This window comes from Emys orbicularis, chromosome 3, assembly GCF_028017835.1.
Source record: "Emys orbicularis isolate rEmyOrb1 chromosome 3, rEmyOrb1.hap1, whole genome shotgun sequence".
Lineage (NCBI taxonomy): Eukaryota > Metazoa > Chordata > Testudines > Emydidae > Emys > Emys orbicularis.
Window position 1 is genome coordinate 173,257,504 of NC_088685.1, and position 26,233 is coordinate 173,283,736.

General features: G+C 45.2%; 1 protein-coding gene across 4 annotated transcripts in view; it reads right to left on the reverse strand.

The window, feature by feature from the left end:
* Positions 1-25,469, reverse strand: part of HHAT (hedgehog acyltransferase) — a 345,313-nt gene extending 319,844 nt beyond the window's left edge. For 3 of the 4 annotated variants that reach the window (XM_065401658.1, XM_065401657.1, XM_065401656.1), the window contains exons 1-2: positions 25,379-25,469; positions 9,819-9,886 (exon numbers count right to left, since the gene is read on the reverse strand). In XM_065401658.1, the coding sequence (XP_065257730.1) occupies positions 9,819-9,886; positions 25,379-25,469 (159 nt within the window). Of the gene's footprint in view, positions 1-9,818; positions 9,887-13,473; positions 13,727-25,378 lie in introns of those variants that run through there. The other variant, XM_065401655.1, reaches the window with a different exon arrangement.
* Between the last annotated feature and the right edge of the window lie 764 nt (positions 25,470-26,233).

The window sequence follows — 26,233 nt, forward strand, 5'->3', positions numbered from 1 at the left end:
CCTCATCTGGAGTACTGTGTCCAGTTTTGGGCCCCACGCTATAAGAAGGATGTGGAAAAATTGGAAAGAGTCCAGCAGAGGGCAACAAAAATGATTAGGGGGCTGGAGCACATGACTTATGAGGAGAGGCTGAGGGAACTGGGATTGTTTAGTCTGCAGAAGAGAAGAATGATGGGGGATTTGATAGCTGCTTTCAACTTCCTGAAAGGGGGTTCCAAAGAAGAAGGATCTAGATTGTTCTCAGTGATACCAGATGACAGAACAAGGAGTAATGGTCTCAAGTTGCAGTGGAGGAGGTTTAGGTTGGATATTAGGAAAAACTTTTTCACTAGGAGGGTGGTGAAGCACTGGAATGGGTTACCAAGGGAGGTGATGGAATCTCCTTCCTTCGAGGTTTTTAAGGTCAGGCTTCACTAAACCCTAGCTGGGATGATTTAGTTGGGGTTGGTCCTGCTTTGAGCAGGGGGTTGGACTAGATGACCTCCTGAGGTCCCTTCCAACCCTGATATTCTATGATTCTATGATCTCTGAGAAGAGTGTATTAAACATGAAGTGGGGACAAGGACCTGTCATAACTATAAAGGGAAGGGTGACAGCTCTCCTGTGTACAGTGCTATGGAATCCCTCCTAGCCAGAGACTCCAAAGCCTTTTACCTGTAAAGGGTTAAGAAGCTCGGGTAACCTGGCTGACACCTGACCCCAAGGACCAATAAGGGGACAAGATACTTTCAAATCTTGGGGGGGGAAAGGCTTTTGTGTGTGTCCTTTGTTTAAGGGGTTGTTCGCTCTTGGGACTGAGAGGGACCAGACATCAATCCAGGTTCTCCCCATCTTTCTAAACAAGTCTCTCTTATTTCAAAATTGTAAGTAAAAGCCAGGCAAGGCGTCTTAGATTTACTTTGTTTTCTCAACTTGTAAATGTACCTTTTACCAGAGTGTTTATTTTTGTTTACTGTACTTTGAACCTAAGACAGAAGAGGGGGGTCCTCTGAGCTCTTTAAGTTTGATTACCCTGTAAAGTTATTTTCCATACTGATTTTACAGAGATGATTTTTACCTTTTTCTTTAATTAAAAGCCTTCTTTTTAAGAACCTGATTGATTTCTCCTTGTTTTAAGATCCAAAGGGGGTTTGGATCTGTATTCACCAGGAGTTGGTGAAAGGAAAGAGGGGGGAAGGGTCAATTTCTCCTTGTTTTAAGATCCAAAAGGGGTTTGGATCTGTATTCACCAGGAGTTGGTGAAAGGAAGGAGGGGGGAAGGGTCAATTTCTCCTTATTTAAGATCCAAGGAGTTTGGATCTGTATTCACCAGGGAATTGGTGAAGGTCTCTCAAGGCTACCCAGGAAAGGGAATTAGCTTTGGGATGGTGGCAGCGGACCAGAACTAAGCTGGTAGTTAAGCTTAGAAGTCTTCATGCAGGCCCCTACATTTGTACCCTAAAGTTCAAAGTAGGGATACAGCCTTGACATGGTGGCAGCGGTGGGATCGTTTTAAACCCAAAAGCCAGTAAGAGATTTTTTTTCCCTTCTAGCTGCTTGGAGAGCAGAGCTGAAGGTAGATGCATATCTTATCTCTCCTTGCCTGAAGGCAGAGGTGTTAAGTTTTTTTAACAAGGTCCTTTGTTAAGAGAAGTGTTCAAATAAGTGAGCAAACTTTGATCTGGTAAAGGTAATTTACAAGCTGAATTTTTTTTTTCTTTTTACATCCTCGGAAGTAGCTAGTTAGAAAGTCTCTGTTAACTCAGCAGCACTCAGCAGGAGCCTAAGCTAAATACATCCCAGTTTCAGTCAACTGCAGAGGGTGTGACCCAGCACAAGAAAACAGGAAAATGACTACCAAAGACGCAGCTAACAAAATAGAACTGGCCAGACTAGAAGCAGAAGAAAATGAGAGAAAACATCAGAGACTGCTTGAAATTAAAAAACTCGAGAAAGAAGCTGAAGAGGAGGCCCACAAGAGAAAAATGGCGCTGGAAAAAGCCAAACATGACAGAGAAGAGAAAGCCAAACAGGAGGCCCATGAAAGAGAAGAAAAAGCCAAACAGGAGGCCCATAAAAGAGAGATGGAGCTGAAAGAAAAAGAGATGGAACTGGAAGCAGCAAGGACTAGGCAGGGTGCATCAGACCATCCTAACAACTCCTCTCCAGGTACCACTTCCCATCCCAGGAAATTCCCCACCTACAAGGCAGGCGATGATACTGAGGCCTTCTTAGAAAATTTTGAAAGGGCCTGCCTTGGATACAACATCCCTCCAACCCAGTACATGGTAGAGCTGAGGCCGCAGCTCAGTGGACCCTTAGCAGAGGTGGCGGCTGAAATGCCTAAGGAACACATGAACAGTTATGAACTTTTTAAAAACAAGGCCAGAATCAGAATGGGGCTAACACCTGAGCATGCCCGTCGGCGGTTCAGAGCCCTAAGGTGGAAAGATGTGTCATTTACCCGACATGCCTACCACATTGGGAAAAATTGGGATGCCTGGATATCAGGAGCAAATGTTCAATCTACGGAAGAGTTGCCCTTCCTATTGCAAATGGAGCAGTTTTTAGAGGGTGTTCCTGAGGAAATAGAAAGGTACATCCTAGATGGGAAGCCCAAAACTGTAACCGAGGCGGGGGAGATTGGAGCCAAATGGGTGGAGGTGACAGAAAAGAAAAAAGCTAGTAGCAGTTGGAGCGAATATCAGAAGGGGCAAGCCGAAACAAAACCTTATCACCGGGGACAACCCAAGGCCCCACCCACATCCCAAGGGAAACCCCAGACGCCTTCTCACCCCACCACACCAGTCTCCATCAACCAACATCGCCCCGGTGATACCTTAGCAGGGCGATGTTTTAAATGTAATGAACTGGGGCATATAAAGGCTCACTGCCCCAAGAACCCCAACCGATTACAGTTCATTACACCCCAATCACACCAAAGAACCCCAGACCCAGATGCCTCTCTCATACCCTCGGAGCGAAGGGAAACCTTGAGAGTGGGCGGAAAGAAGGTTATCGCTTGGAGGGACACTGGGGCACAAGTGTCAACTATCCACCAATCCCTAGTGGACCCCAAACTCATCAACCCTGAGGCTACAGTGACAATTCAACCCTTCGTGTCACAGTCTGTAACCTTGCCTACAGCCCAGTTGCATGTCCAGTACAAGGGCTGGTCAGGAATGTGGACTTTTGCAGTCTATGACAATTATCCCATTCCCATGCTGCTGGGGGAAGACTTGGCCAACCATGTGAAGCTAGCCAAGAGGGTGGGAATAGTCACCCGCAGCCAGGCTAAGCAAGCTTTCACCCCCATCCCTGTTCCTGAGCCGTCCACCAGGGCCCCGTCTGTGTTACCGGAGACCCAAACACAGTGGTGGAACCGGATCCCCTGCCAACGACTGCAACAGCCGTAGTGGATCCAATCCCAGAGACCCAGCCAAAGCCAGTCCCAGAACCGGAACTGGCAACGCAACCAGCACCAGAACCATTGCCAGCACTGAGTCCAGCGCTTGCAACCCCGTCTACAACTCCAATGCCAGCGGGCACCAGCGAGCCTAAACTGGCGGAAGCAGCAGATAACCCTACCCAAGAGGCTCAGCCAGAGCCTGAAATACCACATAGTGCACCAGCGGACAGCGGTTCACAGTCAATGGAAAAAGCCCCAGCACCTGCATCGCTTCCAGAGGGACCAAGCCCCAGTCCACAGTCCAAGGAGGAACTGATGTCTCCAGCATCAAGGGAACAGTTCCAGGCCGAGCAGGAAGCAGATGACAGCCTTCAAAAAGCTTGGGCGGCGGCACGGAGCACCCCACCGCCTCTCAGCTCTTCTAACCGATCCCGGTTTGTTGTAGAAAAAGGACTTTTATACAAGGAGACTCTTTCTGGTGGGCACCAGGAAGACTGGCATCCTCAAAGACAGCTGGTAGTTCCCACTAAGTATCGGGTAAAACTCTTGAGCTTAGCCCATGATCATCCCAGTGGCCATTCTGGGGTGAACAGAACCAAAGACCGGTTGGGGAAGTCCTTCCACTGGGAGGGAATGGGCAAGGACGTTGCTAATTATGTCCGGTCTTGTGAGGTGTGCCAACGAGTGGGAAAGCCCCAAGACCAGGTTAAAGCCCCTCTCCAGCCACTACCCATAATTGAGGTCCCATTTCAGCGAGTAGCTGTGGATATTCTGGGTCCTTTCCCAAAGAAGACACCCAGAGGAAAGCAGTACGTACTGACTTTCATGGATTTTGCTACCCGATGGCCGGAAGCTGTACCCTTAAGCAACACCAAGGCTAAAAGTGTGTGCCAGGCATTAGCAGACATTTTTGCCAGGGTAGGTTGGCCCTCCGACATCCTTACAGATTCGGGAACTAATTTCCTGGCAGGGAACATGAAAAACCTGTGGGAAGCTCATGGGGTGAATCACTTGGTTGCCACCCCTCATCACCATCAAACCAATGGTCTGGTGGAGAGGTTTAATGGAACTTTGGGGGCCATGATACGTAAATTCGTAAATGAACACTCCAATGATTGGGACCTAGTGTTGCAGCAGTTGCTTTTTGTCTACAGGGCTGTACCACATCCCAGTTTAGGGTTTTCACCATTTGAACTTGTGTATGGCCGCGAGGTTAAGGGGCCATTACAGTTGGTGAAGCAGCAATGGGAGGGGTTTACGCCTTCTCCAGGAACTAACATTCTAGACTTTGTAAGCAACCTACAAAGCACCCTCCGACACTCTTTAGCCCTTGCTAAAGAAAACCTAAAGGATGCTCAGGAAGAGCAAAAGGCCTGGTATGATAAACATTCCAGAGAACGGTCCTTCAAAGTAGGAGACCAAGTCATGGTCTTAAAGGCGCTCCAGGCCCATAAAATGGAAGCGTCGTGGGAAGGACCATTCACGGTCCAGGAGCGCCTAGGAGCTGTTAACTATCTCATAGCCTCCCCCACCTCCAACATAAAGCCTAAGGTATACCATGTTAATTCTCTTAAGCCTTTTTATTCTAGAGAATTAAACGTTTGCCAGTTTACAGCCCAGGAAACTGATGACGCGGAGTGGCCTGCAGGTGTCTACTATGAAGGAAAAAGGAATGGTGGCGTGGAAGAGGTGAACCTCTCCACGACCCTGGGACGTCTGCAGTGACAGCAGATAAAGGAGCTGTGCACAAGCTTTGCACCGATTTTCTCAGCCACTCCAGGACGGACCGAACGGGCATACCACTCCATTGACACAGGTAATGCTCACCCAATTAGAACCCCACCCTACCGGGAGTCACCTCATGCCCAAGCGGCTATACAAAGGGAGATCCAGGACATGCTACAGATGGGTATAATCCGCCCCTCTACCAGTGCATGGGCATCTCCAGTGGTTCTAGTTCCCAAACCAGATGGGGAAATACGCTTTTGCGTGAACTACCGTAAGCTAAATGCTGTAACTCGTCCTGACAACTATCCAATGCCACGCACAGATGAGCTATTGGAGAAATTGGGACATGCCCAATTCATCTCTACTTTAGACTTAACCAAGGGGTACTGGCAAGTACCACTAGATGAACCCGCTAAGGAAAGGTCCGCCTTCGTCACCCAGGCAGGGGTGTATGAATTCAATGTACTCCCTTTCGGGTTGCGAAATGCACCCGCCACCTTCCAAAGACTTGTAGATGGTCTCTTAGCGGGATTGGGAGAATCTGCCGTTGCCTATCTCGATGATGTGGCCATTTTTTCTGATTCATGGACAGAACACCTGGAGCACCTGAAAAAAGTCTTCGAGCGCATCCGGCAGGCAGGACTAACTGTTAAGGCTAAAAAGTGTCAAATAGGCCAAAACAGAGTGGCGTACCTGGGACACCAGGTGGGTCAAGGAACTATAAATCCCCTACAGGCCAAAGTGGATGCTATCCAAAAGTGGCCGGTTCCAAAGTCAAAGAAACAGGTCCAATCCTTCTTAGGCTTGGCCGGATATTATAGGCGATTTGTACCACACTACAGCCAAATCGCCGCCCCGCTGACAGACCTAACCAGAAAGAAACAGCCAAATGCAGTTCAGTGGACTGATAAGTGTCAAAAGGCCTTTAACCAGCTTAAGGCAACACTCATGTCTGACCCTGTGCTAAGGGCCCCAGTCTTTGACAAACCGTTCCTAGTAACCACAGATGCGTCCGAGCGAGGCGTGGGAGCAGTTTTAATGCAGGAAGGACCGGATCAAGAATTCCATCCTGTCGTGTTTCTCAGCAAGAAACTGTCTGAGAGGGAAAGCCACTGGTCAATCAGCGAAAAGGAATGCTACGCCATTGTGTACGCGCTGGAAAAGCTACACCCATATGTTTGGGGACGGCGGTTCCAACTACAAACAGACCATGCTGCGCTACAGTGGCTTCATACCGCCAAGGGAAATAACAAAAAACTTCTTCGGTGGAGTTTAGCTCTCCAAAATTTTGATTTTGAAATACAACACATTTCGGGAGCTTCTAACAAAGTGGCTGATGCACTCTCCCGGGAAAGTTTCCCAGAGTTAACTGGTTAACAATTGTTCTTGAAATAAAACATATTGTTAGTTTTTATATAATCAGTAGTATGTCTAAAGGTACATGTGTTTTATTAACTCTGTTTTCTCCTAAAGCTCCAGGAAGAAATCACAGCCAGTGTGGAACCGGACGTCCAACACTATCTGTGATTTGGGGGGCGTGTCATAACTATAAAGGGAAGGGTGACAGCTCTCCTGTGTACAGTGCTATGGAATCCCTCCTAGCCAGAGACTCCAAATCCTTTTACCTGTAAAGGGTTAAGAAGCTCGGGTAACCTGGCTGACACCTGACCCCAAGGACCAATAAGGGGACAAGATACTTTCAAATCTTGGGGGGGGAAAGGCTTTTGTGTGTGTCCTTTGTTTAAGGGGTTGTTCGCTCTTGGGACTGAGAGGGACCAGACATCAATCCAGGTTCTCCCCATCTTTCTAAACAAGTCTCTCTTATTTCAAAATTGTAAGTAAAAGCCAGGCAAGGCGTCTTAGATTTACTTTGTTTTCTCAACTTGTAAATGTACCTTTTACCAGAGTGTTTATTTTTGTTTGCTGTACTTTGAACCTAAGACAGAAGAGGGGGGTCCTCTGAGCTCTTTAAGTTTGATTACCCTGTAAAGTTATTTTCCATACTGATTTTACAGAGATGATTTTTTCTTTAATTAAAAGCCTTCTTTTTAAGAACCTGATTGATTTCTCCTTGTTTTAAGATCCAAAGGGGGTTTGGATCTGTATTCACCAGGAGTTGGTGAAAGGAAAGAGGGGGGAAGGGTCAATTTCTCCTTGTTTTAAGATCCAAAAGGGGTTTGGATCTGTATTCACCAGGAGTTGGTGAAAGGAAGGAGGGGGGAAGGGTCAATTTCTCCTTATTTAAGATCCAAGGAGTTTGGATCTGTATTCACCAGGGAATTGGTGAAGGTCTCTCAAGGCTACCCAGGAAAGGGAATTAGCTTTGGGATGGTGGCAGCGGACCAGAACTAAGCTGGTAGTTAAGCTTAGAAGTCTTCATGCAGGCCCCTACATTTGTACCCTAAAGTTCAAAGTAGGGATACAGCCTTGACAGGACCACTGTGCAGTGAGGGTGTGGCCACGGGTAGGTCAGGCCCAACCTTTAGGATCTGCATTTTTAAAGAGGGTTGAGAAGCCCTAATATTAACAGAAATGTTTTCAGATTTTTAAAATACTTTGTTCCTAGTTGGTGATTCAGACACCTCCTCATGCCATGGCACAATGGCTCATTGGCTTATCATCATCCCCTGTGGCTGTCACACAGACATGAGGCAGCTGTTATTTTCACATGACTTTCTTCATACTGTGAACAAGCAAAAGGCTAATTTATGTTCAGTGATATCCCTACCTATATGCCAAAATGATTAAATGTGTTAAAAAAATAAACTAACAACTAGTCAATCAATCTAAAAAAAAATTGTTACAAGTAGTTTGAATTACTACATCAGCACCTGAGTGCCCCAGTCTATTACTGTGGCTTTACATTCACATTTTCCTATTGTCAAAGATGATTCTCTCTCCCATTGCTGGGTAAAAGATCCACACAAACAACAGAGGAAACTAACTATGGCCCTGATCCCACAAAGATTTATGCACATGCTTAACGTTCTGCTTTTTGAGTTGCTCCCATTGACTTCAATGGAATTGGTCATAGGAAACAAAATAAACCAGGTGTCTACGTTTTTGCAAGATTGGGGTCTGAGGCCTCAGTCTTGATGTGTATACATCCATGTGCCTGCACAGAGCCTCACTGAACCCAACACGGCTCCATGCAGGCACTGGGGTCTGCCCATGTGGAACAGACTGCAGGTTCAGGGTCCACGTGACTAAGAGAGGAAGGCTGGTCCAGTGGTTAAGGTACTAGCCAACAAGTTGAGAGACTTGGGGTCAGGTCCCTGCTCCACCACAGACTTCTTGTGTGACTTTGGGCAAGTCACTTGGTCTCAGTGCTCCATCTGTAAAATGGAGATAACAGCATTCTCTACCTCACATGGGTGTTGTGACAATAAATACATTTCAACTTCTTAGGTGCTCAGATACTACAGTTATGGACGCCATGTAAGAGCCTAAGATAGACAGAACAACGTAAACAAAGAGGAAAAATACAGATTTTTTCTTTTCTCTGTCTCAGCTAAAATAATCTTTGGCTTTACTTGTAACCGTAGTAGAAAATTTTCAAAGAGAAATGTGATTTTTAAATTAATAGTGTTTCTTTAAACATTTATGCTGCAAAAATTATTACCCAGCAAGCTAGACTGAAAACCAGTGTAGGGTGACCCTGATGTTCAAACATAAATTTAATAAATTCATGAACAGAATTATCCGATGGGGCTGCCTGCAATCGCAAGGGACTGGACTTGATGTTCCTTCCAGTCCCACATCCTAAGGAAAGCCATTAGCCAAACAATCAAATGACAAGCACGAAGGAAAAGCGCTGCTGGGGGTGCATAGGGAAGCCAATGCTTTTTAGGAAAACATTGACACCAGAGATTAAGTGATTCTGCTGCTAACATGTACGAAAGGACAGCAAACAGGAGAAAAACTATAATACGAATTTCTAGATCAGGTCACATTGCATCAGGTAAGCCATTTTTCTTCTTGAGGGATGGAAAAACTCGGGAGATAAAATTAATTTTTTTTTACACTATTGATTGAGCTTGCGATTCTAAATCAGTATCCAGGACTGGCAAATATCTCCTTTTTGTCAGTATTCCATGCCTGCCACTGCAAATGAAGTTGGAGAGGCAGGGCATGGAGAGGAAAGTGTGCTAGTAATGGACCACTTTTAATTTATTTATTTTGATTAAAAACATTGGGCCAGAATTCCTTCCCTCCCACTGCAAAACCTGTGGGAAGAGCTGAAAGGAAGGAATCCTCCCGTCACACTGGAGGATGCACTTTCCTACGTATTTTTACGCGTAGAAAAAGATACTTTACATCATTTTTAGAATATAGTATATTTATACTTATTAGTTTCTCTCCCTCTGAGTTCTGTGTTCTTGGACTCAAAGTATTAAAGGTGCCTGGCTTTACAGAGGGAGGGAGGCAAATAATAGGATCCATAAAAATCTGAGTAACTCTTTAAAATACCTCTAAAATAATACTCAACTGAGGAGAGGGAACACATCTTACAACACATAATAATTCACAGAATATAGTATTCCGTGCCAAGTGTCCCACCTAGGAGCAGAACATTGTTTAATACAGTAATCATAAAAGTTGGTCACAATCCACTTGAAGAAGACTTCAACTGAATTGCTAGGGATATGAATTTACACTAAACTTACAAGCTAAAATGATCAGTAATATTCATTGACCTTACCTTTTTAAGTCCCCAAAACAAAGTATCTTTTTCCAATTCAAATTCTCGTTCAAGTTCCTCTTCATATTCTGCCAAGAATAATACCCCCCATTAATAACAGCTCACCAAAAAAATAAGAGTCAATGGGCCTGCAGTGTTAGTTTTTAAACAGTATGAAATTCTTTGTATCTATCTGAAAAACAAACACACAGCAAATGGAAAGAGAGGTTCTTTATGCAGGAAGAAATCAAGAAGGGTAAGGAGGGCAGAATCCACCCCCAATCTTTAGATCTGAACAAAATAGTCACTACTGTAGTCCATGGTCTTTGATCCTTGCACATCCCCAACTTCTGGCTGATGTATGCATACGACCATGGACCACTGATGCTATCCCTGATCCATGCATGGCTGGCATGCAGAGTAACCCAACTCCACCATACATTCAGCATGCTGAATCTCCGTGTACTGACTGCACAGTCACCCAATCCTCACACAGCGGAGCACACGGTTCTGCTGAGTTGGAGGCCTTCCATGGCCTTTCATCCTTAATGCATGTTTCATTCTATTTCTAAAGAAAACAAAGCATGAAAATACATTGGCTCATGGTCTGTTTCAGTGCAGACAATCACTTCCACGACCAAAATCTAAGCACCAGTGTGATACTATGCTCACCAGTGTAGAAAAAGATGAGAGAAGGCAGGGGAAGGATTTTTTTGTCTTATATAAACAAACTAAATATCACCACAATTGATGATTTAAGATTAAATACATATACATACACACACATACACATATCCCTAAACTCTATTTAAAGTATGAACTATTCACAGTCATTGATCACAAATACCATTAGAGACCTCATTTTGTTTTGTTTTAAAGGTGGGGGGACATATATTCTGCAAAAAGCAGATATAACCCATGAAATATCTAGCAGGTTCAGCTGAACTATTCCCACAAGTGCATCCCAATCAAACTAACTCTCCTCAAAGTCCACTTCAGATTCCGGCTGGTGAGTGGCTGCCTCAGAAATTCAAGTGTTTAAATATGCTTAGTTCAGAAAATGCTTGAAGTGAAAGGCTAAATCCCTGATGAATCACACCTCAGCTTTTCTGTGAAACTTCAATATCTATCTAAAGTTCAAGAGAACAAAGTTTCTGCCTCTGACTTTGTGACACACAAGATAAATCGGGGCGTGGGGGGAGATGTAGTCTTTTCTTATCTAGGAAAATTTCCCTCTTAACTCTAAGACCCTCCTAATCCCGTACTACCGGGTACAGAACACCTATGAAGATACTTTTACAGGTTGCACTGGAATGGGAGCAAGCTTCTGTAGAAGCAGCATTGGAAACGTGCTGTTTCATAGGTATACATAAAACCTTGTCTCCCTATAACAATAATAATGCTTAGTATTTAGATAGCACTTTATATGTTCAAAGCATTGCAGAGACATTAAGGTCTTAATTAATCAGTTCTTGCAACAGCCCCATGAGGTAAACAGGTCAGTATTATCCCTTATTTACAGTTGGAAAGACAGACAGAAAGGTGAGAGAACCTCAAAGCCACAGACCAAGTAAGTGAAAGAAGCAGGATTAGAACTCTAGCCATTCCAGTGAAACACGTCAGCTTCCATTTGTTAAATCAATTTAATTAAGTGACGAGACCTACGGTGTTGAGAGCATTCTCTTCAAACGGCTTCCCTACGATCTTCAGTGGTTTCTATTTCACCTTTTAATTACATCATATTCAGACTCCTAGAGAAACCATGACAAAATCGATTCTCTTCTTCCAAAACTGCAATTATGGTCAAAAGTTACATTGCCCACTACTTGGCGATTAACTGTGCACACAGCTGGCCTGTGTAACTGTGTGATCTTCTCATTGTTGTTCTTCTTCTTCCCCCCTATTGTTTGTTGCATCTACTTGTTGCATCTTGTCTTAATTTATACCCTGATCCTGCAAACTGCTCCAAGCGGGTGAACTCTTGTGCCTTACATAGCCTCTAGCCAATAAAGCTTTGTGTGCAGGCAAGGGTCCTCTCACACAGAACAGCTGCAGGGCAAGGGCATTAGACTGCGAGCTGTTTAGAGCAGGGATCTCACCTTCCTGTGTGTTTCACCATTGGGTGCTGATGCTGATTGGGGCTCTGGGTGCTACCATAATACAAATAATAAATTAGAATAATAATTAAACAGAAAGTAAAGATTAATTGGTACTGTAGCAATTCACAAAGCAAGTCCTGGTCTACCTGAAGTTAATAAAGAGGCAACAAAAACACTCAACATAATAGTAGCAAACTGTAGAGAAAACAGCATGGTTTTATTTTAACCTCCAAGACCAGAAAAGCCATCCATGGGGCACATTCTGAACGCAATAGCAAAGGATTTAATTAAGTCTTAGCTAGTTTTCTCTATCTTTCCATTCAAAAGATTTTGGTGCTAGGAATTACAATCTAAAATGAAATTCAAATGTTATGATATAGGTTGGGTTTATTTTACTAATTATAAAATGTAAAGTATATACTGGTCTTCATTTCCAATGTTTTTAAGCCTGTTTGATATCTCCCTCTAGTGGGAAAAATAAGACACAAGACTTTTATATGACAGTGCAATAAAAATAATGATGATCTTGTAAACCTTTACAGAGAACATATCATGAAGAATCAGTTTTTTTAAAGTGCTTCAGTTTACCATCTTGATAATCAACTAGATCCTGCACACTCTTACACACAAGCTTCACTTTACTCATGTGAGTAGTCCCATTGATATCAGTGGAACTACTCATGAACAACATTAAGCACAGGAGTAAGATTGCAAGATGGGGGCCTTACTTAGCATAAAATGCGTGAGTAATTAAAATGCAGTATCATTCAAGATTTATTTCTCTAGCGGTATTTCCTCTAACCAGGAGTTCCTTTTTAACCATTAAACTGTAAATTTATTTACATTAAAATACCCCAAATATAAGAGCCAAATCATATTATTTCTAAATGTTAAAACTGTACCCATCACTTCTCTCTGAGTACACATACAACTCTAGATAATAGAAAAGCAACATAAAGATAGCTAAAAAGTAAATTTCCCTCATAAAATATAAGAGTATAAATACGCCTTTCTCAAGTGCTCACGTAAAAGCTTTCATGGGGACACACATTAATTACAGGGTTTACTGTCCTCTGGTGGGGGGAAAAAAACCTCCCCTTCCCAAGATATTTAAACCTTAAGGATTCTTTCATTTCACTAACATAAAGAAGCAGGAGTAAGGAAATTGACCATCCACTCTCCTATCTACCACGGAGGTTGGGGCTCCAGGAGTTTTTATATTAAAATCCCTCTTGTTCTAGTTTCATGAAGTGGTTTTCAAAACTGATCAGAGAAGAAAAATGACTAAAAACGAGACCACTGCTCATTACTGTCCATTGGTGATTTCCCCTGCACACAACGGAATTTAAAGCATTATTCCGCTCTCACGTAAAATGGTTTGAATTTTAAATTGGAAAAAACACACCAACAAACAAAAAGAAATCACACACCTCATGCATCAAGGTTTGATGAAGCAAATGGATAATGGGGTTTCCTAAATACATAAATCTCTGTGAAAAATAGTAATAGCAGCAATATTGCAATCTGTCAAATCTATTTAGTTAGTTCCAGCAATTCATAAAGAAACCTCAACGTACTCTTCATGCAACTGGATACATTGTGGAAGACTTGAAAAATATTTCCTTGTTCAGAAACAAGTTGGTGAGTATGATTGTGAATGAGTATTATTCCAAGGGTAGAGCATGTCAGATGACACATTCCTGTGTAGCATTTAATTTGATTTTCATGGATCAATTGCGAGGTAGTGCAGACACAGTGTTGTGTAATTTGACTTAGTTGGCCTCCAGGTGGTGTCCCACAATGCTCATCTGTGACCGCTCTGGAGATCATTCTCAACTCTACTGCACTGCAGCCTGGTACACAGGAAACAGCCCCTCCCCTGCTAAAGCCCCAGGAATTTTTGATTTCCCATTTCCTGTTTGATCAGCATTGGGAGCATGCCAGCTTGAGCACAGCTGATCATGGAGACTACACACCCCAAACGTGCTCCAGCCTGGTCTGCACAGGAGGTGGTGGATCTCATCGCTGTATGGGGAGAAGAGTCTGTGCAGGCAGAGCTCCGATCCAGCAGAAGAAATGCTGACATCTCTGCAAAGATCGCTCGTGGAATGGGGGAGAAGGGCTACACGAGGGACACACAGCACTGCCGTGTGAAAATAAAAGAACTTCGCCAAGCATACCAGAAGGCAAAGGAGGCAAACAGTTGTTCTGGTGCTGAACCCCACACATGCCAGTTCTACAACGAGCTGCATGCGATTCTCGGGGGTGACCCTACCAGCACCCCCACAAGCAACGTGGACACCTCACAGGTGTATGAGTCTAGGGACAACAAGGAGGACGATATGGTGGATGAGGAAGAGGAGGAGGAGAATGAGAGACAGGCAAGCGGTGGATCCATTCTCCCCGAGAGCCAGGAAATATTTTTAACCGTGGAGCCCTCTGGGTCACAGGACATTACGGTGGCCAACCGTACAATCAAAGTCCAGTTCAACTTTAGAGGGCACACGCATTCAGTGGTATTGAATGTTTACTGTGAAGAAAAAGCGAGATGCTGTGGTTCTCTGCTTACAAGAGGCTGCTCCAGCTACGCAGCAGGTGGCCCCCAGAAAAGACTGTTTATGTGGACTGGGATAGCCCAGGAATCCTCCATGGATATCTCTAGGAAACTTTCATGGAGGTACTCTGCAATCCTTTGCAGAAGGTTTCTGGGCAGGGCAGTCTTATTTCTTCCACCATGGTAAGACACTTTCCCACGCAACTCCTGAATTAATTCTGCTGGCATCATTGCAGTACACAGCATAGCAGCATAAGGACCAGGTCTATACCCAGACGCTTAACGCATCTCCTTCCTTTCCACCTCTGTTACCCTCAGGAGACTGATATCACATCGGGTCGCCTAGGGGAAACAGGGAAAGTTCTCATTAAAAGTGCTCTTACAAGAAAAAAAAGGGCATGTAGACCCACCCACCCCCACATTCCAGATCGCCAAACTACGCGGCCACTAATGTGCCTTTACTGTGCTTGGCATGGGTCGGCAAGTAGTTTAAAGGGGCTGATAGGGGACTGGGGCCCCACATGAGAGATTCCGCAATTTGGGAGTGAAAACGTTCTCCCCTCCCCCCCCCCCCCCCCGCAAGTCCCATTCATAAACAGCTTCCCGTGGTACTATGGGGAAGGGCCATTGTTCGACTAACTACCTCTACTCCCAACATGCGCCTGCCATAGACTTCATCAAAAGTGCAGTCACCCATGACCTGGGGGGCCCTACTCACCATGGCTGGAGCAGCAAAACGGCACAGCAAATGGTTACGGATTCTGATTATGTTATGGCTTGCACCTAGAGTAATAAGGGTTTTTTTGTTTGTTTATGAAAACGGCCTTGCTATGGAAACATTTTATTCATGTACAATGGCTCCTTTATTTTTTCCCCATGACTGACAGCTTCGGCGTGTCATCAACACCTGAAAGCAGACTTTCATTGATTAGAAGGAGGAGAAAGAGAACGCGGGAGGACATGTTCACTGAGATAATGAATGCCTCCGGGACAGCTGACACAGAGCTGAGAGCGTGGAGGATTTCAGTGTCCGAGAAGTTAGACATGGACACGAAGAGCAGAAAAGCTGCCAATGAGCAAGCGCGTGCGGCGCAGGATGAGATGCTTTGGATTATAAGGGACCAAGAAGACATGTTGAAGCATCTGGCTGAACTGCAGGAACAGAAGCAGGAGGGTAGAGTTCCTCTGCAGACCCTTGTGGACAGCCAGCCAGCATCGCCTGGCGCAGAATCACCCTCCCCCAAGTGTTCCATGAGGCGTGGGTGAAAAGTCCATTATCCCTTTCACTTAACTCCGGGGGAGGGTACAAGGAAGAGAAGGCTCCCCTTCACAGACCTTTGATGGTCTGGAATGCAGTGTTATGTTTCTCCTGTTCCAACTTTACAACCCCTTTCCCCCAAGGTTACCTTTTTTTTTTCTGTTCTCCCTCTTTACTTATGTTTGTTAAATGAAGTAAATGGATTCAAGAAATAAATGTTCTTTATTGAGTAGAAGCAGTGGGCTTGGGTGGAGGGTTGGGCTTTACAGGGACAGTGATACAAGGCAGGTGAAGGTATGGGAAAGCATAATGCAGACAAACAGCTCACATTACTGTGACTCATTATTGAAATGGCTTTTCAAAGCCTTGTGGATACGCAGCGCACCTTGCTGTGCTCTTCTTATTGCTCTGGTGTCTGGCTGCTCAAAAATGGCTGTCATGCAATCTGTCTCAACTGCCCACCCCTGCAGAAAATTTTCCCGCCCCCTTTTTCACAGATATTATGGAGCACACAGCAGGCAGCTATAGCCGTGGGGATGTTCTCTTCACTAAGGTCCAACCTTGTTAGTAAACTTCTCCAGCGCCCTTTCAAACGACCAAGGGCACATTCAACCACCATTCTGCACTTGCTGAGCCTATAGTTGAACTGTTCCTTACTGCTGTCCAGACAGCTGGTGTATGGCTTCAGGAGCCATGGGAGCACGGGGTAGGCTTGGTCCCCCCAGGATAACTATAGGCATCTCAATATCGTCAATGTTCATTTTGTGGTCTGGAAAGAAAGTCTCGGATTGCAGCTTTTTGAACAGACCCAAGCTCCTAAAGATGCGCGCGTCATGAACCTTTCCCGACCATCCTACATTGATGTCAGTGAAACGCTCCGTGATCCACCAGCGCTTGCAATACCACTGAAAAGTATCCCTTTCGGTTTATGTACTCTCTGGCAAGGTGCGTGCCATCTATCGCCCCACCGCAATTAGGAAATCCCATTGCGGCAAAACCATACACTATGTCCTGCACATTTCCCAGACTCACTACCCTTCGTGGCAGAAGTCAATTAATGGCCCTGCACACTTGGAGCACAGCAGCTCCCACAGTTGATTTATCTACTCCAAATTGATTCTCTACTGACTGGTAACTGTCCGGCTCTGCAAGCTTCCAAATAGTGATCACCACTCGCTTCTCCACTGTCAGAGTAGCTCTCATTTTTGTGTTGCTGAACTGCAGGGCAGGGGAAAGCTCTGCACAAAGTTCCTGGAAGGTGGCCTTCTGCATTCGAAAGTTCTGCAGCCACTGCTCGTCATCCCATACCTGCTAAATGATGCAGTCCCACCAGTCAGTGCTTGTTTCACAGGACCAGAAATGGCGCTCAACAGAGCGCAGCTGCTCTGTGACTGCCAGCAGCAACTGTGAATTGTTTTTTTCAATGGCTTGCAACAGGACTGCTTGCAGGACATCACTATGTTCCGCATGGCAGACCCTACTTCGGCTCTGAAAATACTGCAGGAGAAGGCGTGAGGTGTTTGAGATGCTCACAGCAAGAGTGCACAACTGAGCAGGCTCCATGCTTCTGGGGTTATGGTGTATGCTCCGCAATTTTAAGGTGCGAAAACCACTAGGTTGTTTGCTATTGAGCACAGTGCATCATGGGATGCCGATGTTCCCATTCTCCCCTGCGACAATGTTTTGGTCCCATGAGGCATTGCACAAACTTCCCAAAACACACTGCAGCAAGTTGCACTTTGGGATAGCTACCCACGATGCACTGCTTTGTGCATCGACGCAGGCACTGCTAGTAAGGATGCACTCCATCGAGACAATGAGCATGGTGTGGTCACGCACAATCGACTTAATTAATTCAGAGGCTCGAGGTCTAATTAGATAAAGTCGACTTAATTTTGTAGTGTAGACAAGCCCGTAGAGCAACCACCACAGCAAGAAAAGAACTAATGTGCAGCAAAACACTCTACAGTGAGACAATATCAGAGGAAACATAATTAACAAGATAGCTTTGAGTAAATAGATGGAAACAGATGCATACAGCTGTATTGTATCACACTATATAATTCTATTGCTTAATGATTTGCAGAGGAAACACATTATAACATATAATACTCATTTAATCTTCTAATAACTCTTCTGTATTTGTAATTAAAAAGTGGCCATAATCTCTTTTTTCATCTTCTTGTTATACATCATTTGTTAGGAGTACCATATATATTATTTGCAGCAAAGTCTCTTATAGAACAGTCATCAGATAGAGAGGACTCATTTCTTCCTAAATGCCCACTTTTGAAATGCTCAAAGACATAGATTTCTAAAACTAGCAAAGGTAGTGTTGAATGAAGAGTGAACTTGGTGCACTTTCAGTGTTATTAGGTAAATAAACAGCTGCATAAGATGGGTGTCACCATGGTCCTTTCTCATGGCGCTCCCTGGGACTCAGTCCGGTCCTTTGCACTCACCTGGCCTCTGGTCTGTGGCATCTCGGTGTTCTGCCACCATAGAGCAGTCACAAGAAGCTCAGCCCTGTGGCTGAGAGCTGCACATTCTGCCCCTTCTGGAGCTGTCAATAACCACAAAAAGTGAACACAAGTGAACTGTCCTATGGGTGTGGTAAGGCTCTCTTCCTTCAGGGGGCTTCCAAGAAACTGTGGCCCCTATTGGGCTCACAGGCGAATATACAAGAATAGTCCCATCAAAAGTGGATAAGCATCGGGCCCTCCCTAACTTCAGGGAGGAGCCATTGCTTGTCCAAGGAGCTCTTGCTTTCAGCCAGCTCTGATCCAGGAGTTGAAGACTGTACGTCCACTCTCCTCTCTAGTCTGCCACCCAATGGTGCTGTGCTCTCCCCTTTTAAGCTCCTCCCTCCAACTATGGCATCTCTTAGAGGTGTGGAGGGGTGGAACTGACTTGGCCCATACTAGTTCATTTACCCCATGTTGCCCAATGTGGGGTCTGTACACACTCTCCCACTCGAGATGGCATTTGGGGAACCAGGGCTAGCTTCCCCCAATTCCCTGGGGGGGGGGGGAATCAGCATTCTGGTAAGCCTTTCCAGTCTGTGTTACAACAGGAAGGTGTACGGCTGGAGAGAGAAGTACCAATGCATAAGCCAAGGGTTCATGTGTTTCACAATGTTCAACTACCTCAGAAAAGCATTACTCTTGGGGGAATTCTACGCCACTGCGCAATGTAGAATTTTGCAGAATGCCGTTTCCTCCACAGAATTTCTGGCTGCCACTAGGGGCCGCTGGACTCTGCAGAGCCCAACTCACAATGAGCTGAGCACCCAGCCTGGCGGGGCTGGAGGCTGCACACTCTTTGATCCAGCCTGCAGCTGGGCTCTAGGGGGAGGGGTGTGTGGGTGTCTGGGCTGGGGGCTGCCCTGTTGCTGGGCTCTGTGGGGAGTGGGGTGTGTCCTGCAGCTGGGCTCTAGGGGGAGGGGTGTGTGGGTGTCTGCGCTGGGGGGTGCCCTGCAGCTGGGCTCTGGGGGAATGGGAGTGCAGATGTCTGGGCTCTGGGAGCCCCACCCAGCCCTTTCCAGCACCCCCCAACTGGAACTGGGTTGTTGTAGCGGTTTCTTTAACGCTCTACTGCGGGAAAGAATTTTTGTTGTTGTCTGTATTTTTGATATACTTGTCGACAGGTCTTTTGAAATAAATTACCAAAATAATTGAAACTGGAGTGATTATATTGTGTTATTTTGACAAATAAAATATGCAGAATTTTGCAGAATTTTTAATTTTTTAGTGCAGAATTCAATCAGGAGTAAAGCATGAATGGATTTCCAAGCAGGTAATTTCAGAGAGAAACCACAGTCCATTTCACCACCAGTCCTTTGTTTTCTATCTCTGGGTATGCCGGCTTCAGAGAAACAGCTTGAGGCTTAATATATAGCTCAGGGTCTTTTCCCATTCTATCTCCTCTGATTTTACTGCCCCCAGGGCCACCTCCAAAGTGTCCATCTGCCAAAAAATCTGGGCTATACAGAACAGGCTCTTTACACAGATGGTCTTTCAATGTCTGGAAAGCCTTTTCGCTGGCTTCTGCCCCATATGTCCTTAATCAAGTCTCTGACAGGGGCCGCTATCATAGAGATCAGAAGCCTGGCAGTAGTAACCCATGAGCCCCCAAAACTTCCAAACCTGTTTTTTGGTTGTTGGGAATTAGTAGACTTTTAAGGTCTGGATCTTGTCCACTAGGAGCCAGACCAGGCCCTTCTCCAAAGTATATCCCAGGTTGGTGGTCTCCTGCTCCTTTCCAATGCTACATTTCACCAGGTTCATGGTCAGCCCAGCTTCCTGCAGGGAACAGAGAACGGCAGTGATCTGTTCTAGATGGGCCTCCCAGCCCCAGTTATAGATGACATCATCTAGATAGGCTGCCCCATATGAGCCATGTGGTGTGCAAACTTGGTCCATGAGTCATTGGAACAATGCTGTTGCTCCACGGAGGCTAAAATGAAATTGATATAAGCCAAATGAGGTGGTGAAAGCAGTTTTCTCACATGACTCTGATGTGAGCAGCATCTGCCAGTATCCTTTTGTCAGGTCTAATGTTGTGATATATTAGGCCTCTCCCAGCCAGTCCAGAAGTTCAGCCACCCAGGGCATGGGGCATGCGTCAAATTTAGAGACAGCATTAACCTTTCTAAAGTCTATGCGGAACTGGACAGCACCATCCAGCTTAGGGACCGTTCCAATGAGACTTTGTAAGTCGCTATGAGACTCTTCAATGACTCCTAACTCCAGCATGTCACAGAGTTCTAGCCTCACTGCGTCACCCATTTTTCAAGGAAGCAACTGAGGGTTCTCCCAGATGTCCTGGCTCCATTTGAACATGATGGTGAAGTAGATGGGTTCATCCCAGCCGGGACAAAAATATCGCAGAGAAGGTGTTCACCAATTGTCATACTTGGACCCTCTGCTTCAAGAGGAGGGTCTCTCGTATTTGCACAGGGTCAGGATCCTGAGAGGCGAATGCTTGGAGTCCTAATTCTGGTTCCAGTGGCAAGGAACTATGAACAAGCCTTCACAGGCCTCCCAGGGTTTCAGGAGGTTAACATGCTAGACCTGCCTTGTCCTTCTCTTCTCTGATTTCATGATTAACTGGCCCCACCTGACTTACTTTGGATGTCCTTGACACTTGGCCAGTAACTTGGAGAGGAGTACCAGTCCCCAGGTTAAATACATGCATATATGTTCCTTTGTTATAGGCTCGCTCCTGGGCCTGTTGAACATGAAGGAGATTTTCTTTGGCTAAGGACCCCAGGCTTTTGAGCCTCTCCTGGAGCTTTGCGATATAGTGTACAACATCTCTGTTTTTGCAGTCTGTTCCTCCCACATCTCTTGTACAAGGTCCAGGATAGCCCCTGGTTGTCTTCTGTGCAAAAGTACAAACAGGGAAAATCCAGTAGATGACTGGGGTACCTCCTGAATGGCAATTAAAAGGGGGTGCAACTACCAGGGTTTTGGCCCCCCTTTTAGGGCCAACACTCTGGCACTCAGGACAGAAATTGCAGAAATCTGTGCCCTCTTGGTGAACCCTGGGCCAGTAGAAGCAGCCCAGAATCCCAGCCAGGGTCTTCACGCATGACCTCATGCCAATGAGATCAGGGAACAAAGAGTTGTGATTGAATATCACTGGTCTGTCAGTCTCTCTCCTGATGGTACAATCGCTCAGCCCAGAGCTCACATCAGGAGTACTGCCCTGCTCGATGCGGGTCTATCATCTCCCCATTGACTACCAACAGCTGGTCACAGCCCTAGCTCAGGGTTTCATCTTCCATCTGATCTCTGACAAAGTCGGACCCTCTAGATAAGATGTCCTCCTCCAGTAGGCGCTCCAGCATCATTTCGTTATTAGGCGGAATTTACGGGGAGCTTCCCATTGGCCAGACCCACCCTTCAAGGTCCAACTTCTCCCTTAAACCTGCCAGGGGTCTGAGTCCACCATCTCTCAGGGTCTCCTAAATTAGCATCTCCAGGGCCTCTGGGGCTGTCCTAAATCCATCCGGCATCTCTGAAAAATATTCCCAATCCCATCCCAAGATAATGGGGAATGTCAGCATCAAGGCCAGCCCCCACTACAAGTCAATTGCACACACATACTAGGAGCGGGTTTGACACCCTATGAATAAACTAAGAAAAGGCCACTGGATTTGGAACCAGGTGGTTCTGAACCAGGGTCAACTACACCTGGAATCTACCAGGCCCATATCCCAGGGCTCTCTCCCATTTATCTAGACATGGACAGTCAGTTTAGCTAGAGTTAATTTACAGGCTCAGCTTTCTGCCAAACACACATATCCATAACTATAGTCCATATGAGGCATTTGTGATATAGGTGTCCTGGGCACCCATGTGAAAACCAATGCCCAATGCTTGCCAGGTGGGCTCCAGCCTTGGGCCTTATGCAAGAGGGAGTCCCTCCCTATACAACTCCCCTCCTCTTGCCTCCCGGTTTTCCTGGTGAGGAGATGGCTGGGGCCCCAGGGTTCCTCGCCCAGGCTTGGGCCTAGGGCAACTGAGTTTCCTAATGGAGATGAGCGCAGGGCCCCACAGATTGCTAGGGCCCTTAGCGACTGGTGCCTCCATGCCCAGAACTGAGACCTCCATCCATCAATCCTCGCAGCTGGGTTCTTTATCAACTCTAAGGACCTCTTTTGCCTCTGGCAGCTTCTTAAGCGACGTCCCGAAGCTACTGCAGCGACCAGATAGCTCTCCATAAGTAGGATGACCAGATGTCCCATTTTAAAAGGGACAGTCCCATTTTTGGGGACTTTTTCTTATATAGGCGTCTATTACCCCGACCCCCTGTCCTGTTTTTTCACAGTTGCTATCTGGTAATCCTGTCCATAAGCTGTACTGCATCAGCTAGCGTTTCAGACCAGAGTTTAAACACACAGTCCCTACCCCAGCCAGCAGTATGTGGGAGAACTGCTCTACAAACACAAGCTCAGCAACCTGGACTCCAGTCCGAGTTTTCAGCTTCAACCATCACCAACACAGGTCCTGCAACTTCTGTGTCACTACCTAGGACCAGGCTCCATGGAGGTATTTCTATTCACGGTACAGCATCAGAAGCTCTCCTCCGTGATGTCAAGGTAGTTCAGTGCAGTCACTTTCATCTAGGCATATTCTTGCATTGCTGCTGCATCCAGCCCTCAGTAGGCAGCCTGTGCAGGCCTGGATCAGGTGAGGCATTAACACGACGGCCCACTGCTGAGGTGGCCACTGGAAAAGCCTCCAAGTCACACGGAAAGCCTCCAAGTCATCCCAGGGGCCTATTTTTGTGACCTTCACTGGCATGGCCACAGCCAGCAGGGCTGGGCATATGGCTCCTAGAGGTGAAACCGCAGGGGGCCCCTGAAGCCCGTTTAAGGCCACCACCTGTCGGACCAGCCTTTGCTGCTGCAAGAGCTGCTGCTGCTGGGCTGCCTTTTCCTGCTGCTAGTTCTCAGTCATCCAGTGTAGGAAATGTTCCACAACGAGAAATGAACACAAGTAAACTGTCCTATGGGTGTGGTAAGGTTCTGTTCCTTCAGAGGGCTTATGATAAACTGTGGCCCCAGCTGTGCACTCAGGCTAATATAAGAGAATAGTCCCACTAAAAGTGTATCAACATCAGGCCCTCCCTTCTTCAGGGAGGGGATATAGGTCAGAGATCATCTGAGGAGCTTTTGCCTTCCACCAGTCTTTCCTGGAGCTGAGGACTGGAGGTCTCTCTCCTCGCTGGTTTGCCACCAACTGTACTGTGCTCTCGCCTTTTAAGCACCTCTCTTATCTCTCAGCGTTATGGCAGGGTGGAGCTGACTGAGCCCCCACTAGCTCGTTAGCCTTGAGTTGCTCAGAATGTGATTTGTATATCCCGATCACAATGGGAAATATGGATAGTTGAGTTGGCAGGAACAACAGTGAATGAAGAATTAATTATAGACAAAAGGCCTCAATCTGCGAAGACCACGATCATGCAAAGACTTAAGTACGTGGTCAATTTTACACACTGTGAGTAGTCTCACTGACTTCAGTTTCATAGATTCATAGACTCTAGGACTGGAAGGGACCTTGAGAGGTCATCGAGTCCAGTCCTCTGCCCTCATGGCAGGTCCAAATACTGTCTAGACCATCCCTGATAGACATTTATCTAACCTACTCGTAAATATCTCCAGAGATGGAGATTCCACAACCTCCCTAGGCAATTTATTCCAGTGTTTAACCACCCTGACAGTTAGGAACTTTTTCCTAATGTCCAACCTAAACCTCCCTTGCTGCAGTTTAAGCCCATTACTTCTTGTTCTATCCTTAGAGGCTAGAACTATTGCAATGGAACGACTCACAATGTGCAAAGTTAAGCACATTCTTAAATGTTTTCCTGGACTGGGGTCCAGACAGGCATGTGTGAAAGACATTGGCATTGATTTTACAATACACTGTGCAGTATTTCAGGCTAATGGTTAGTAAAGCTATAAGGAGGGAGATGACAATGAAGCTGCAGGAGAAATAGAAGCATTCCTGAAATATTCTATTCTGTCATTTTGAGAGAGAGAAAGTTCTGCAGCTGCAGTATCTATTGTATTGTAGGGAAAAAAGGATCATTAAAAAGTCCTACACAAAAGTTGTTTCAGACTATTATATACAACAACGTTTGTGGCATGTGTGCAGTGTTAAATGATTGATGCCTCTCAACTCCAGCACAGAAGCTATTATAGCAATTCCTTTTGGTATGCATAACTCACAGATCCATATGGGTTAGCTGTCAATTATGTACTCCTTCCCAGGCATGGAACAGTTTGCCCCTCAGGTATGAAACACTGACAGGAGAACACTGTTAATTTGAGTGATTACTCTAAAAGCAGGACATTTTATGAGAGAAAAATATAATCCTCTTTCCTCACTAATTCTGCAACTTTTGAAGTAGACTGGGCAACTCTCACTAGGGAGCACTTACTCACATGACCTCAACAGGCTTCCGATCAGGTCCAATGAGCATAAGTGTTTACAAAACTGAGGACTGAGTGACTTGCCCAAAGCCAAAGGAATAAAGTGTCAGAGAGTAGAACTCAAAAGCTCCTGGATTCTAGTCCTGCACCCAGACCATTCCTGTCTCTCACAATTTTAATATGGGTCCTGATCTTGCAAATACTTGTGGATGTGCTAAGCTTTAAGCACATCTATAGACCCTCTGATTTTAATGAGACTACTCACAGGCTTAAAGTTAAACACTTGTGTAAGTATGCAGAAGATCAGGGCCTTATTTCTCAGACGAAATATACTACAAAATTATAAAGAAAAAACATATATTTATTCCCATACATAGCATATTTATAATTTGATCTATTAAAGGCAATATATCTGTTAACGGCAAATGTCAAGATGCCCCTTTCCAACTGTCCTCCAAATACCATAAACACCAGCTCTGAATAAGCTTTGACAAAAGACTCCTTGCACAGCTTGCCCCTCCTGCTATTTTTTTGTATACTGTTGGTTCTCAGTTAAAGAGAGGATCTAGGTACCTTCAGTTCAAAAGTCTCAGAGGGAAACGCTGCTGGAGCCGGTCTGGAAAATAAACTAATGCGTTAAATAATAAAGTTAGCCAATAATTGACTAGCATGAACCTCAAAGGCAAGAAGCAATACAAAAAAATGAACAGGGCAGCCTTAAAGACTTACCTCTGGAGACTTTGTATACTTCATAGAAGGAATAAAAGTGGAAGCCAAATGAAAGAAGCAAGTAAAGAAACATTTCCCATAGTGGCAGCATCACGACTTGCAACGTAAGTTTCTCTGGCCTCCAGATGATGTCCTTGTTGTTAGCTTCTAAAAAACAGTAAGCAAAATTATACAAAGTAGTTCAGTATGGTGTGTATTTAATAGCAACAACAAGGGACATAATGCAATAAAGACACATACTTTTTGGTGACCAAGTGACATATTCTGCAGTTTTCTGAATCTTTCCATCGTTTTATATTCAGTATGAGAAAATGGCAGGGCACACCCACCAACCCAAAATGTCAGTTCGGAAATCCTTTCCTCTGATCAAGTCCTCACTCACATGCTACATGTTGGGAGTGGATGAGCCTTTCCAGAGGAACTATTCTTTGGCTTCAAGCTGAAACTTACAAAGCCTCTCAGTGTTCTGGTCACTTGCTTTCAAAGTAACAACATGTCTAACAAAGTTTATTTTTAATGCTGGCTTCTTCTTCTTCTTTTTTTTTTCTTTTCAAAAGGATTAATGTGGGAAGTAACTATCAGTCATTGCCTTTCTTTACAAAACAGGCCAATTTATGGTATTTTAATGTACAACATAAAAAAGAAATATTTAAATCTTACTTTCAATTCAATCAAATACAGGAATCCATCAACTAAATTCCATATCAGAAGTATGCTGTATAAAACAAGAACGGATTTGAGTGATAAGGGTAATCATGAGACACTTTTAGGACCCTGAAATTTAAAAAAATTCACAAATACATAGAAAGACCTATGCCATGATCAGGGCTTCACCAACACATATGATCTTGCAGG